The following is a 13,255-nucleotide window of genomic DNA, read 5'->3' on the forward strand; positions in this document are numbered from 1 at the left end:
TTTGATTGGACTCATCCAATGACAAAAGTGCTATCGACGAGAAATTGAATGACACCAACAAGGTCCTCATTATTATAAATTACCAGGAGAACCCATCAATCTTAATAATCTCAAGAACCCTGTGTGTGTGTGTGTGTGTGTGTGTGTGTGTGTGTGTGTGTGTGTGTGTGTGTGTGTGTGTGTGTGTGTGTGTGTGTGCGGGAAATTTCCGAACGGTTATATAAAAAACGGTAAGAGTTCCGGGACTGGTTTTTTCGGTATAGTGCCGACAAAACTCTGACGAAGCCCATAGGCAATTTTTTTTAAATCGGCCGGTGGTAAGTGGCTTAATTGATGGTTTTGTATTATTAATGCATCATTATGGAGTGAGCCACTAAATTGGCTCACTTTTTCTTCCTCTTCGCTCTCTCTTCCATTACTGCATATTATGTAGATTGTAGCGTTGGTAATTAGGTTAGCTCCGCAAGTGATATTAGGAGTGTAGGGCACTGATTGCAGTCTGTTTGAACTGTAGAGAGAGTTCATACTTTCATACGACAATGTTTATGCGTGTAATACTATAAGCTTATTAGGGGGGGGGGGGGGGGGGGAGCCACTCATTGCAGTCTGTTTTTTTACTTTCATACGACAATGTAATGCATGTTTTCTAATATAAGGCGGGTGTGGTGCGAAGTTAATAAGGATTAATTTCTAAAACGATTTAAAGCGGTTTAAGACGGGAGTGATGAGGTGTAATAGTCGTGGTACAGATACTATTGGATGCGTGAGGGAACTCCTAATAGAATTGCTCACCTAATGCGGGTTTTGACTCAGCGGGTAATTACTCCTACCCTTTTTAACTGTGGCAGTGAAATCCCGGCCGAAGGCCGGGTTACACTAGTTAACTAATATACGCAAATTAGTAAGCAAATGTACACACACAGTCGAAGTTCTCTTGTCGAACTTCAGTACGTGTCGAGCTAGAGTCCGGGAAGCGTACCATTCTAGTTCGTCTGAGTGGAACTTTAGGGTTTGTTGAACTACAGTACCTACCTACATCTTTAACAGTAACACGACTCCTGTCCGACAGCACTATTTTGAATTTTCTTGTGTTTGAGGTGATATTTCAAATTTAGCACATAGAAATTCGCCCAAACTTACACAGATTATCCGTCCTATTACCATTATACTTTATGGAAAGTTTCAAGAAAATCGCACGGTAGGATCTTACAGAAACTATTGTCCGAAAAACCTAATTTCGGAGTCGGACAAGAGTCGCCCAATCGTCTTTTGCTCATTCTCCAACCTTTAGGAACATTCACATTAATACCAGGAAGTAGTTTTAGCAGTTATAAAACACCGATGTTGCTTCGGCATTAAACGTTTAGTTTGTTGACCCGTTGGTACCTGGAACGGACCAATAATTGAATAATTACCCCCCCCCCCCCCCAAAAGTTTCGAGACGGGTCCTAGTTTTAAGACGATTGCTCTGGCGTGGAATGTTTAACTTGTTAACCCTTTGTTTTACTTTCTACAACGTATTATATCATGGTTTGTCGGCAATCTATTTCGGCAAAACCCATTATATTATATATTATGTAGTCTGTAGTGGCAGATTCCCAAGAAACGTAAGTTCTGGTAACTATTATTAGGGAAAAAAATATAAATATGCATCATAGAGAAATATTCACGCCAGTGAAATGAAATTCTTGTACTTGTACTTTCTTCAACAAAGTTTACTTTCTTTTATTTTTGTTTCTCTACTTATACGAGAACGTTCTACCACATCAGCTAACGTGCACGTATCCTCATACTCGTACGTGGATAACGAATCAGTTTTGAGCTAGTAACCTAAGTGAAATTCAAGAGTTCAAGGTGTTACCGATATGGTATTCAAAGGGGGGGTTCAAGTTTCAACCTGATTTTTTGTGAAACCTGTTTCAAAAAATTTCATGCAAAATATTGAAAACTGATCTATTAATTTCGATTTTGGGGAGATAAGTTTCGATAATAATGCAAACCTAGGTATGGCCATATGAGTTCAGGGAAACACTAGCTACAAATAGAGCACCCATAAGCTGGGTTTAGAGCATTTCGACGTGATTTGGAATAATTGAGTAATTGGATTGCACTGCGGACGGCGCCAGAAGTCCTTAACCCCTTCCCCGCCCCCCCCCCCCCCCCCCCAACAAAAAGTTTGGTGACAGGTCCTACTTTGCTGGGAAACTGCTATCTCGAAAACAAGTTTCACAAAAATCAGGGTGAACCCCCCCTTAAATGTTGTACGTGTGCATATTTAATCTATTTATAGTATGATGGACAGCTTAGATCGGTGACCTCTCACCTAGAAGTCCTTTAATATTAGTACATTAACGGACTGGTGTTAGATTCAGCGGGCAGTTTCGGGACCTTGTCTGAAATTGTTTTAACTTTCTTGCGCTTTTACATTCTTGTGCTTTTACTTTCTTTTACTTAACCTTTCTTTTACTCTTGTTTTCCTACTTTTCCTGAAATTGTTTTAACTTTAAGTTTGTCTTTTAAATTCTTATACTCTTGCTTTCTTAAACTTTTACTTTTCTTTCCCTACTTTTCGAGATCGTTCAACGTTCTACCTCATCAAGCAACGTACGTGTCTTTAATCTTTATACTCGTACGTGGAACTTGATCTGTATACTCGTACGTGTCATGTCTCGACAAAAATTGTATAGAAACAGAGTGTTGTAAATCAATTATGTCTTATAACATCATGACGTATAACATCATATGAATATGTAGGTTCATGGTCTTAATGATTACACAATCTCATACCCAGAAATTATTATTAACCTTAATCTTGGATTCCTTACACTTACAGAAACTTACGATTTGCTGGGTTGCTGTCCTACCTGAATGCTTGTATAATGTATAATGTATAGTTGTACTGATGTTGTGACTTCTAGCAAGCTGAACATTCTCGAAGAAGGTCCACTTCAGAGAGGAGGGTGTTACCAGAGTTACCAGAATAACCATAGTTACCAGAGTTACTTCCAAGAAAGTTATTATCTTCCGATAATTATCTTTCTGAGAAACATTAGCTCCATCGATAAAGCTGTTTATACAAGCTATGCTCGATCAACATTGCGATCAGAACATAAAGACCAACACATTCCCATGAGGACTTTGGCTGTACATTCTCATAGCTTCATAGTCAAACTTTAATATTTCAAAAACTTGTGTAGGTACTATTGAGTGATAACTCGTTTGATCGTTTGTTATTTATCTAGAAGGTGAACCATGGAGAGAAAACACCAGAACGCATTTATCGACTACGCTACACGTCTAGGATATTCCAAGTCTTTAGCAGTCAAGGCTATCGTCCGACGAGGTGGAGGCGGTAAGTTTTAAAAGTTTACACTCTTAAAACATGCTTTATAATATGCAGTCATCAATATTTATTTAAGGCCACCAGGGTGGGGGGACAAAGTATAAAAAGATGAGAAAGATGAGACGTAAATATCAGATTTTTAACGGCACTATTAAAGAGTTAAAGTATTAAAACGGGACCGTAACATAGAAACCATGTTTAGGGAACATTTTGGTAGATTAAGACTTTGCCAAACATTTTGTTTCATCCCAGGAACAACGATGAATGATCTGCTACACACGTTAATACAGTTGGTAGATGAAGAGAAGAGGAAACAGACTTTAGTTCGGTGCAGAAGCAACTGAAACAGACTTTAGTTGGTGCAGAAGCAACTGAAACAGACTTTAGTTCGGTGCAGAAGCAACTGAAACAGACTTTATTTCGGTGCAGAAGCAACTGAAACAGACTTTAGTTCGGTGCAGAAGCAACTGAAACAGACTTTAGTTCGGTGCAGAAGCAACTGAAACAAACTTTAGTTCGGTGCAGAATCAACTGAAACAGACTTTAGTTCGGTGCAGAATCAACTGAAACAGACTTTAGTTCGGTGCAGAAGCAACTGAAACAGACTTTAGTTCGGTGCAGAAGCAACTGAAACAGACTTTAGTTCGGTGCAGAAGCAACTGAAACAAACTTTAGTTCGGTGCAGAATCAACTGAAACAGACTTTAGTTCGGTGCAGAATCAACTGAAACAGACTTTAGTTCGGTGCAGAAGCAACTGAAACAAACTTTAGTTCGGTGCAGAAGCAACTGAAACAGACTTTAGTTCGGTGCAGAAGCAACTGAAACAGACTTTAGTTCGGTGCAGAAGCAACTGAAACAGACTTTATTTCGGTGCAGAATCAACTGAAACAGACTTTAGTTCGGTGCAGAAGCAACTGAAACAAACTTTAGTTCGGTGCAGAATCAACTGAAACAGACTTTAGTTCGGTGCAGAATCAACTGAAACAGACTTTAGTTCGGTGCAGAAGCAACTGAAACAAACTTTAGTTCGGTGCAGAATCAACTGAAACAGACTTTAGTTCGGTGCAGAATCAACTGAAACAGACTTTAGTTCGGTGCAGAAGCAACTGAAACAAACTTTAGTTCGGTGCAGAAGCAACTGAAACAGACTTTAGTTCGGTGCAGAAGCAACTGAAACAGACTTTAGTTCGGTGCAGAAGCAACTGAAACAGACTTTATTTCGGTGCAGAAGCAACTGAAACAGACTTTAGTTCGGTGCAGAATCAACTGAAACAGACTTTAGTTCGGTGCAGAATCAACTGAAACAAACTTTAGTTCGGTGCAGAAGCAACTGAAACAGACTTTAGTTCGGTGCAGAAGCAACTGAAACAGACTTTATTTCGGTGCAGAAGCAACTGAAACAGACTTTAGTTCGGTGCAGAAGCAACTGAAACAGACTTTAGTTCGGTGCAGAAGCAACTGAAACAAACTTTAGTTCGGTGCAGAATCAACTGAAACAGACTTTAGTTCGGTGCAGAATCAACTGAAACAGACTTTAGTTCGGTGCAGAAGCAACTGAAACAAACTTTAGTTCGGTGCAGAAGCAACTGAAACAGACTTTAGTTCGGTGCAGAAGCAACTGAAACAGACTTTAGTTCGGTGCAGAAGCAACTGAAACAGACTTTATTTCGGTGCAGAATCAACTGAAACAAACTTTAGTTCGGTGCAGAAGCAACTGAAACAGACTTTATTTCGGTGCAGAATCAACTGAAACAGGCTTGTATTCGTTGGAGCGGCTACTGAAACAGACTTTAGCTCGGCGCAGAAGCAACTGAAACAGACTTATATTCGATGGAGCGGTTACTGAAACAGACTTTAGTTCGATACAGAAGTGCAACTGAAACATACTTTTTTTAAATTGATACAGCAGCAATTGAAACAGTCGTTTGTTCGATGGAGCAGCAATTGAAATATACTTTTATTTTGTGAGAATGGTGAATTGTACTGGAAGTATACTTTTATTTTGTGAGAATGGTAAATTGTACTGGAAATATACTTTTATTTTGTGGGGATGGTAAATTGTACTGGAAATATACTTTTATTTTGTGAGGATGTTAAATTGTACTGGAAATATACTTTTATTTTCTGAGGATAGTAAATTGTACTGGAAATCAGAGTTGTATTGTTTCAAATTAATTTAAACATCAACATGTCACCAACAGATTCAACATGAGATCTAGTAAATTTAGGTCAGGCAAATTGTACCCCGGTATAAAGGTTAAGTTTGAGAACTAGATGAGTGTTACTTCGACCTAGCTAGACGGTACGTAACGCGTAGCATAATCAATAACGTAACGCGTTATAACATGCTAATACCTTCGCACTTTGAGTGCAATGCCCGATAATTGAGTGCAATGCCCGATAATCCCCTACGCGCAGCAGGGAAAAAGAAAATCGCGATTATTTTGCCCAAAAATCGCGATACCGCGATTTTTGACAGACTATACATAAGACATTAGTATACATAAAATTTGTCGCAAAGAATGGGAAAAATCGCGATCCCGTACATGCCGCGATTTCCTTTTGTCCCTGACGCGCAGTGGAGGGCGAGCGCAGCACGAAAACAGTGGGGAGGTATTATCTGTTATAACGTCAATTATATTGTGGTATAAGCGAAGTATAATGAGTGTTACTTCGACCCAGCTACACGGTACGTAACGCGTCACATAATCGATAACGTAACGCGTTATATTATGGTATAAAGAAGGTTACTTACTTGTAACCAGGTTCACAGGGGAACAGACTTCCTTCTGATTGGCCAGCCGGACAGAAATGTCCCTCCGGACACGGATACTTCTCTCCGTCCGTCTGAAATTATGATAATATAATTAGGTGATTAACTAATTATTAGATAATTATTAGATTATTATTAGATAATTGTTTTATGAACTCGACTTTATTTTTGGTGTGGATCCGACGAAATGATGAAAAACAATTATGAACCGTGAAATCACTTTACACCAATTGCAGCAGTAATCGTTCAAATTTAAGAATTGCTTTAACAATAACAGCTTTACCACAAACTTCATAGAACAAATAAATAGAACAAATAACGACCGATGGTGCGAAAAAGTGCGGTATTACTATTAGGCTAAGATGAGAAGTACAGGACTAGTCGTACTTTTCAATTTGACGGTGTCATACGTACTTTTACATTTTTAAGTACGTGGTCCTAGTCGTAATTTTAAATTGACGTATTTAATACGTATTTTATCCACCGTACGGGTCCAATCTTCTCATCTAAGGTAATAGGTCAATAGTGCGACTCCGCACCCACCGCACTTATATACTGCCTCTGATACCGGATACGGCACATACGGCACATACCACGTGAGATGGTTACCATGGTTACCTGTGCTGAGTCGGGACAGTAGTAGCCCTCAGGGCAGGATTTACAGGAGTTCTCGTCCACCCCTCCCACATCGTCCAGGTATGTTCCTGATTAAGAGAATTGTTCATCGTCAACATTCTACTGAATAAAAATAAAAACAGCGAATAGTACAGCACCAAGGCTGAATTCTGGACTACAAAGACAATTATTACTGACAACAAACACACATAACATTGACTACAAACACTACAGCCGTGTTGCTGTGTTGGTACCTGACACGCACGGTACAGCTTCAGTAGCACCTCTGGTACAGTAGTGTCCTGCTTTACATCTCATATCTTGAGGGTCCGGCTCTGTGGCTCCAGACCTAGGATTTGTTGAGGGTTTTAATTAGCATGATTTATAGTGATTTAAAGTAGAGGGGTACGGAAGGTACGCAGTAAAGTGAGAGAAAAAGCTCTGTAAAGTTGAGTTTAACTTAATTTTTGTTCATTGTATTGATCAGACCTCATTCATTGAAAAATTTTAAATATACACAATTTTTTCTTTTTAAGAACAAAACATGTTCTTGTTGCTTTTTTCTATCTCTAAATCTAATATAAACTTATAAAAATCAAAACATACAAGCAAAGATATCCAGGATCGCACTGTTTCTGACAGGACTCCTGACCCCACACATCGTTATAAAACCCGGTCTCACACTCTGTTGGGTACGCGCTCCCTATGCTGCAGTACGTTCCCGGCCAGCATTGTCCACCTGTATTGTTTATTGTTAACACATTGTTAACACATTGTTACTAACAAATTGTTAATTGTTTACATATTGTATCAAATCTACTCGCGGGTAAAAATTCGCCTGATTGTATTTTCAACTAAAAGACAAAATCGAAGATTATACCCGTAATAAAACCTACATTTTTCGTAACATAGCTCATAGTAACAGTAGTAATTTCAAGAGCACCAAGATTTAAATAACACAAGCAATACAAGTTAACACAAGTTAACACAAGTTAACACAAGTTAACACAAGTTAACACAAGCTAACACAAGCACTGACCAGTGTGGTTCTCATCATCATTACAGTGCTCGTTGTCCAGATCACACCACTCTGTGATATTACAGAGTGAGGTGGGTTTAGAGACTTTGGCAGCTCCCCGACAGTAGTATCCTATAGCACACTCGAATCCTGGAGGGGATTATCTAGTGATTATTCACTTTAGTTAAACATATGGGAGGTGGATTAGATTCGCGAAATTGGTTTGCCTAAGATATGGATGTCCCCACCCGAGGTTGAATTTTCGTGGTTACGCTCTTTTACTTTTAGTTTTAAATCAGATCATTTTGGAAGGAGAAGAGGAGATGGCTCTGAAGACAAGCTAATTCAGACGGTTTGGAAACCAAACAATTAAAATGAATTACATCCTTTTCAACTTTCAAAAATAAAAATTATGTGTTTTATTTAGTGATTCTTACCTTCAGTGCTTCCCTTGGTAGCACAGTAGAACCCTGGTTCACACGGTTTACAAGACGCCAGGTCTTGTCCTCCTGCGTTAGTAGGTGTATATTAATGTTAAGAAATCAAACAAGTAACGACTAACTCTCGGTTTGAATTATATTCAGCTGCACCATGTGCCACAATTCCAGCAAAATTCAGTAACAATTCCAGTAGCATCGTAAATAGTACCTGTACATATTGATTAAAATTCAGCCTAAGAATATCCTGCTGAAAGTTTAGTCCTGGAAGAAAACACTGTACCCTAGATATAGACGTACCTTCCTGGCTGTTGTAAGTACCAACAGGGCACTGTACCCTAGATATAGACGTACCTTCCTGGCTGTTGTAAGTACCAACAGGGCACTGTATCCTAGATATAGACGTACCTTCCTGGCTGTTGTAAGTACCAACAGGGCACTGTACCCTAGATATAGACGTACCTTCCTGGCTGTTGTAAGTACCAACAGGGCACTGTACCCTAGATATAGACGTACCTTCCTGGCTGTTGTAAGTACCAACAGGGCACTGTACCCTAGATATAGACGTACCTTCCTGGCTGTTGTAAGTACCAACAGGGCACTGTACCCTAGATATAGACGTACCTTCCTGGCTGTTGTAAGTACCAACAGGGCACTGTACTCTAGATATAGACGTACCTTCCTGGCTGTTGTAAGTACCAACAGGGCACTGTACTCTAGATATAGACGTACCTTCCTGGCTGTTGTAAGTACCAACAGGGCACTGTACTCTAGATATAGACGTACCTTCCTGGCTGTTGTAAGTACCAATAGGGCACTGTACTCTAGATATAGACGTACCTTCCTGGCTGTTGTAAGTACCAACAGGGCACAATACCCTAGATATATACGTACCTTCCTGGCTGTTGTAAGTACCAACAGGGCACTGTACCCTAGATATAGACGTACCTTCCTGGCTGTTGTAAGTACCAACAGGGCACTGTACCCTAGATATAGACGTACCTTCCTGGCTGTTGTAAGTACCAACAGGGCACTGTACCCTAGATATAGACGTACCTTCCTGGCTGTTGTAAGTACCAACAGGGCACTGTACCCTAGATATAGACGTACCTTCCTGGCTGTTGTAAGTACCAACAGGGCACTGTACCCTAGATATAGACGTACCTTCCTGGCTGTTATAAGTACCAACAGGGCACTGTACCCTAGATATAGACGTACCTTCCTGGCTGTTGTAAGTACCAACAGGGCACTGAATGGGAGACGAGGAACCCAGCGGACAGTAGTTTCCTTTACCACACTTGTACTCCGATAGGTCGGATATACCTACCGCGTTACATACGTAACCAGCGTCACATTTCTAGGATGGTTGGAATGAGGGTAGAGAGTAACAGGGTTATTTGTGGCAATATCTTATATCTATCTCAATAATTAGGCGATCATTTTTAGTTTTAAACATTGGTCTTGTATTTCAAGCCAGGTTGAGCGTGAATGGAAATTATTAACATTGTTTTAAAATCAGATGATAAAACAATCGCTAATATAAGTAATAAGTAATGGAAAACAAGTAATGAAAAAAAAAGAGAGTAACGACTAACCTGACATTCGCTCTGTTTGGTATTAGGATTGTAATGTCCGACATTACAGCTAGCCTCTTCAACACTACCCTCCGTACAGAATGTTCCAGGTTGACAGATACCTCCCTCGCCTGAGTTACTGGAACCTAGAAAGGGAGGGGGTTAAAAGGGACACCAAAATGGGGGTTATGTAACATAAGTTGAACAATTTAAACATTTGTAAGATAATATATGACATTATTATTTTCAATGCGTTGAATGGAAGGGAGCAAGTTTTACACATGAAGGGGAGCCACGTGATAGGAAAATTACGAAGTACATAAGTTAGTTAGTTAGGGTAAAGCAGCCCTTTCAAAACAGTGCATAAATTATGTTGATGCACTAAAACCAGTTCAATACAACTTAACAGTAACTCACCATCAGGTTCACTAGAATTAACACCAGTCTTGCACCAGTAACCAGGTTTACAAGGATCCCCATCAGTAGTCCTGCCCACTGTCTCACAGTATTTACCTCCCCCACAAGCTTGACACGAGTCTATTGACTCTCCTTTGTCCTGTTGAGTAGAGAGGATTGTACATAGTTGTTAAATCAGCTAAAGATATCAACAAGTTAATAATAATATCAAGGGCATGCAAGCTGGATGTTCCAAAATACAAATTAGCAACCAGAGCGTGTTATCCGATTTTATGAAATGCAGTACTACTATACATTTAACGTATCACTTTAATTGTTGCTGTTGATGTTATTATAGTTAAACCCCGATTTACCGCGGAGTTTGGGAGAAGGGGAATGCCACGCGGTAAATCGGGGTTTGCGGTAAAATCAGGGTTTTGATTGTTTACATTATGTATTTTAAGCCCTATTTGATGGAAGGAAATGCAGCCGCGGTAAATCGGGGTTTGCGGTAAATAGGCTTTTTACTGTATCAATATCATGATGTTAATATTGTTAATGTTTTAAAGGCTCACGTTATCAAGGAATGTCCCAGTAGGACAGGGTGTCTTCACCCCACCACTACAATAATGTCCAGTCTCACAGCTAGTGATATTAGTTCCACCGTGACACTGTTTACCGTCTGGGCACGTTTCACATGACATCATTCCCTCTCTGGGGGCGTGGAATCCTGCTCCACACTCCTCGGGAGACCCCCGACCAGCGGGACACTGGGCGGTGAAAATTGTTATGGCGGATTCTTTAACATTTGCTTAAAATTGCGATACATGTTCTTGCCCAGTTTATGGACTGAATTTACCGTCTCACACATGACGTCACACGTCCTCACGTGACGTCACGTGACGTCACACTTCCTCGCTCCATTACCAACCTGAGAGCCAACAGGGCAGATGTTCTGCTCACAGACACTAGACCCATCAGGACAATAGTAACCAACACAGCACTCATCCGTCCAGGTCCCTTGTCCGGCTGTCTCGCAGTATTTACCTCCTGGACAATCTTTACAGGCATCCTCATCCTCTGACCCTGTGGGGAGGCGGTTCAGATATCATAATTAATGAAGATTATTTAGTCGACCACAGTTATTGGAATTTTTGTCCTCAAAACGATCAGATTGACGATAAAATGAACTGAGCTTTTTCAAAGTACGAGTTGGAATGTTAAACTTTTGAGGAGCAATAATAACTGATAACACACACATTCCAGTAGTCATTAAATCAGAGACAGATAAAATAAGTACTAACCAGTGGCAGGGTTGTAAGTCCCAGCCGGACAGTCAGCTTCAGTAACAGCTCCAGCAGTGCAGTAGTGTCCTACAGTACACAGTCCCTCCGGGGGGTCTGACCGGGTTGAGCCTGGACTGCACACAAATCCTGTGGAGGTAGGAGTGTTGAAGAAACTGCTGGCTCCGAGTTCAGATTTAGCTTAATATTTGGTAATTCAAGTGGGATTATGCTTTTGGTTCGGAGCTAAATTTTGGTTAATACTGTTGTTAGTTAACGGATAAAACGAAAGACTTTAGAACAATACAAAACTGGATTTCTCAACGAAATAAAATACCCGATTGATAAACATAAACATAGCTCTATTCACAGAGAAGACATCCACCAAAACACCTACCTGCGTTACAGGTTCCAGTTACTTGATCCTGTCCTTCTTTATCACAGAAGGAGCCAGCGGTACAGTTGGCACATGATGCTTCTGAGGTTCCACCTGAACACAGAGAGTGCTATCTTGTTATTTGTGGATGAAATTTGTATCTAGTTAGAGAACGTATCTGTAACGGTTAAAATAATTTGTTCTTACGCTCATATAAACGGGTTCTTAGTGGAGAAGTTTTAATTCAGCCGTTCGTTAAATTATTTAAATCAACTCTTGATCTAAGTAAAAATTCAGGCAGATTTTGAAAGGATAAACTAACCCTGGAGGGCCCTAAAAGTGCCAACAGGACAGAGAGTGGGTTGAGTAGCTCCAGCGATACAGTAACCTCCAGCTGGACACTTGTTAGTGGAGGGGTTTGATACGGTCTGTTTCTCCGGACACAAGTACCTAGGTACATGGGGTTAGAGTTAGAGTTAGAGGTTGGGTTAGAGGTCTGTTTCTCCAGACACAAGTACCTGGGTACATGGGGTTAGAGTTAGAGTTAGAGCTTTAGAGGTTGGGTTAGAGTTAGTTTAACAAGTACATGGGTATAGGGAGTTAGAATTAGAGTTGCAAATGAGCGCCTGGGTAGTGGGTACAGGGAGTTTGGATGTAAATAAGAGAAATAAAGAATACAATTTAATAAATAAATCAACGTAAAATTTAATAAAAAATACACAAACCCAGGATCACAGTCTCCAGTAACCTCACTCTTTCCAGAAGAAGAGCAGAACTTGCCAGCAGGACACACTGCACACTGCTCCTCTCTGATCAGCTCTATCTCAGCTCCTATTGTACCAGCAGGACACGGGTTGTTCTGAAATATCACGTGACTAAGTGGACCAGGTGACGAACCGGGAACTTTGAGATGTTTTAGTTTTGGTTTTGGTTTTGATTTTGGTTTATAGAGCTGCACGCCACATATGTCCAGGTTCATAATAATATTAATATATAATGTAGGACTTCTAGGCAATGAACTTGGTTGTGGGACACACTCAACTAGGGAAGTTGAGAGGCCTCACTTTAAGATGTTACAGAGCTATTCATTCGTATTTACACAACATATAACGTGAACTCTTGAGAGCATAAACTATAATGCTACACTCCTAAGATATCACGCTTTCTTTAACGGTACTTCAGTCCCCATCGCGTGACATCACAGTCACACTACATAACGTGACGTCACAACCCCTCACGTGACGTCACGATACTCACAGTATGATCAGAAGTGTTAACTGGACAGAAGTAGCCTTTAACACAGGACAAAGCGGTTCCATCTCCAGGACAGTACATCCCACCCTTACACTCACCGCACTCTGTCTGCCCCTCTAGTTCCGTGTATGTTCCTGAAAGTAAGACAAATTGGGAGATTAATATAATCGCGAGTGATAAACTTT

General features: G+C 40.3%; 2 protein-coding genes across 2 annotated transcripts in view; both read right to left on the reverse strand.

The window, feature by feature from the left end:
* The window catches only part of LOC134824761 (zonadhesin-like), an 88,024-nt gene extending 77,277 nt beyond the window's left edge, over positions 1–10,747 (reverse strand). The window contains exons 1-10 of the mRNA XM_063836737.1: positions 10,733–10,747; positions 10,179–10,317; positions 9,783–9,907; positions 9,406–9,544; positions 8,188–8,259; positions 7,772–7,900; positions 7,339–7,471; positions 6,987–7,081; positions 6,736–6,821; positions 6,100–6,191 (exon numbers count right to left, since the gene is read on the reverse strand). Of these exons, the coding sequence (XP_063692807.1) occupies positions 6,100–6,191; positions 6,736–6,821; positions 6,987–7,050 (242 nt within the window). The 5' untranslated portion in view covers positions 7,051–7,081; positions 7,339–7,471; positions 7,772–7,900; ... (3 more) ...; positions 10,179–10,317; positions 10,733–10,747. The remainder of the gene's footprint in view (positions 1–6,099; positions 6,192–6,735; positions 6,822–6,986; positions 7,082–7,338; positions 7,472–7,771; positions 7,901–8,187; positions 8,260–9,405; positions 9,545–9,782; positions 9,908–10,178; positions 10,318–10,732) is intronic.
* Positions 10,748–10,767: 20 nt separating this feature from the next.
* The window catches only part of LOC134824762 (zonadhesin-like), a 49,344-nt gene continuing 46,856 nt past the window's right edge, over positions 10,768–13,255 (reverse strand). The window contains exons 67-74 of the mRNA XM_063836738.1: positions 13,074–13,204; positions 12,542–12,675; positions 12,139–12,266; positions 11,838–11,930; positions 11,462–11,590; positions 11,089–11,243; positions 10,837–10,927; positions 10,768–10,778 (exon numbers count right to left, since the gene is read on the reverse strand). Coding sequence (XP_063692808.1) covers positions 10,768–10,778; positions 10,837–10,927; positions 11,089–11,243; positions 11,462–11,590; positions 11,838–11,930; positions 12,139–12,266; positions 12,542–12,675; positions 13,074–13,204 — 872 coding nt within the window. The remainder of the gene's footprint in view (positions 10,779–10,836; positions 10,928–11,088; positions 11,244–11,461; positions 11,591–11,837; positions 11,931–12,138; positions 12,267–12,541; positions 12,676–13,073; positions 13,205–13,255) is intronic.

The sequence above is a fragment of the Bolinopsis microptera genome, chromosome 13, assembly GCF_026151205.1.
Source record: "Bolinopsis microptera isolate Bmic1 chromosome 13, MBARI_Bmic_1.0, whole genome shotgun sequence".
NCBI classification, from domain to species: Eukaryota; Metazoa; Ctenophora; class Tentaculata; order Lobata; family Bolinopsidae; genus Bolinopsis; species Bolinopsis microptera.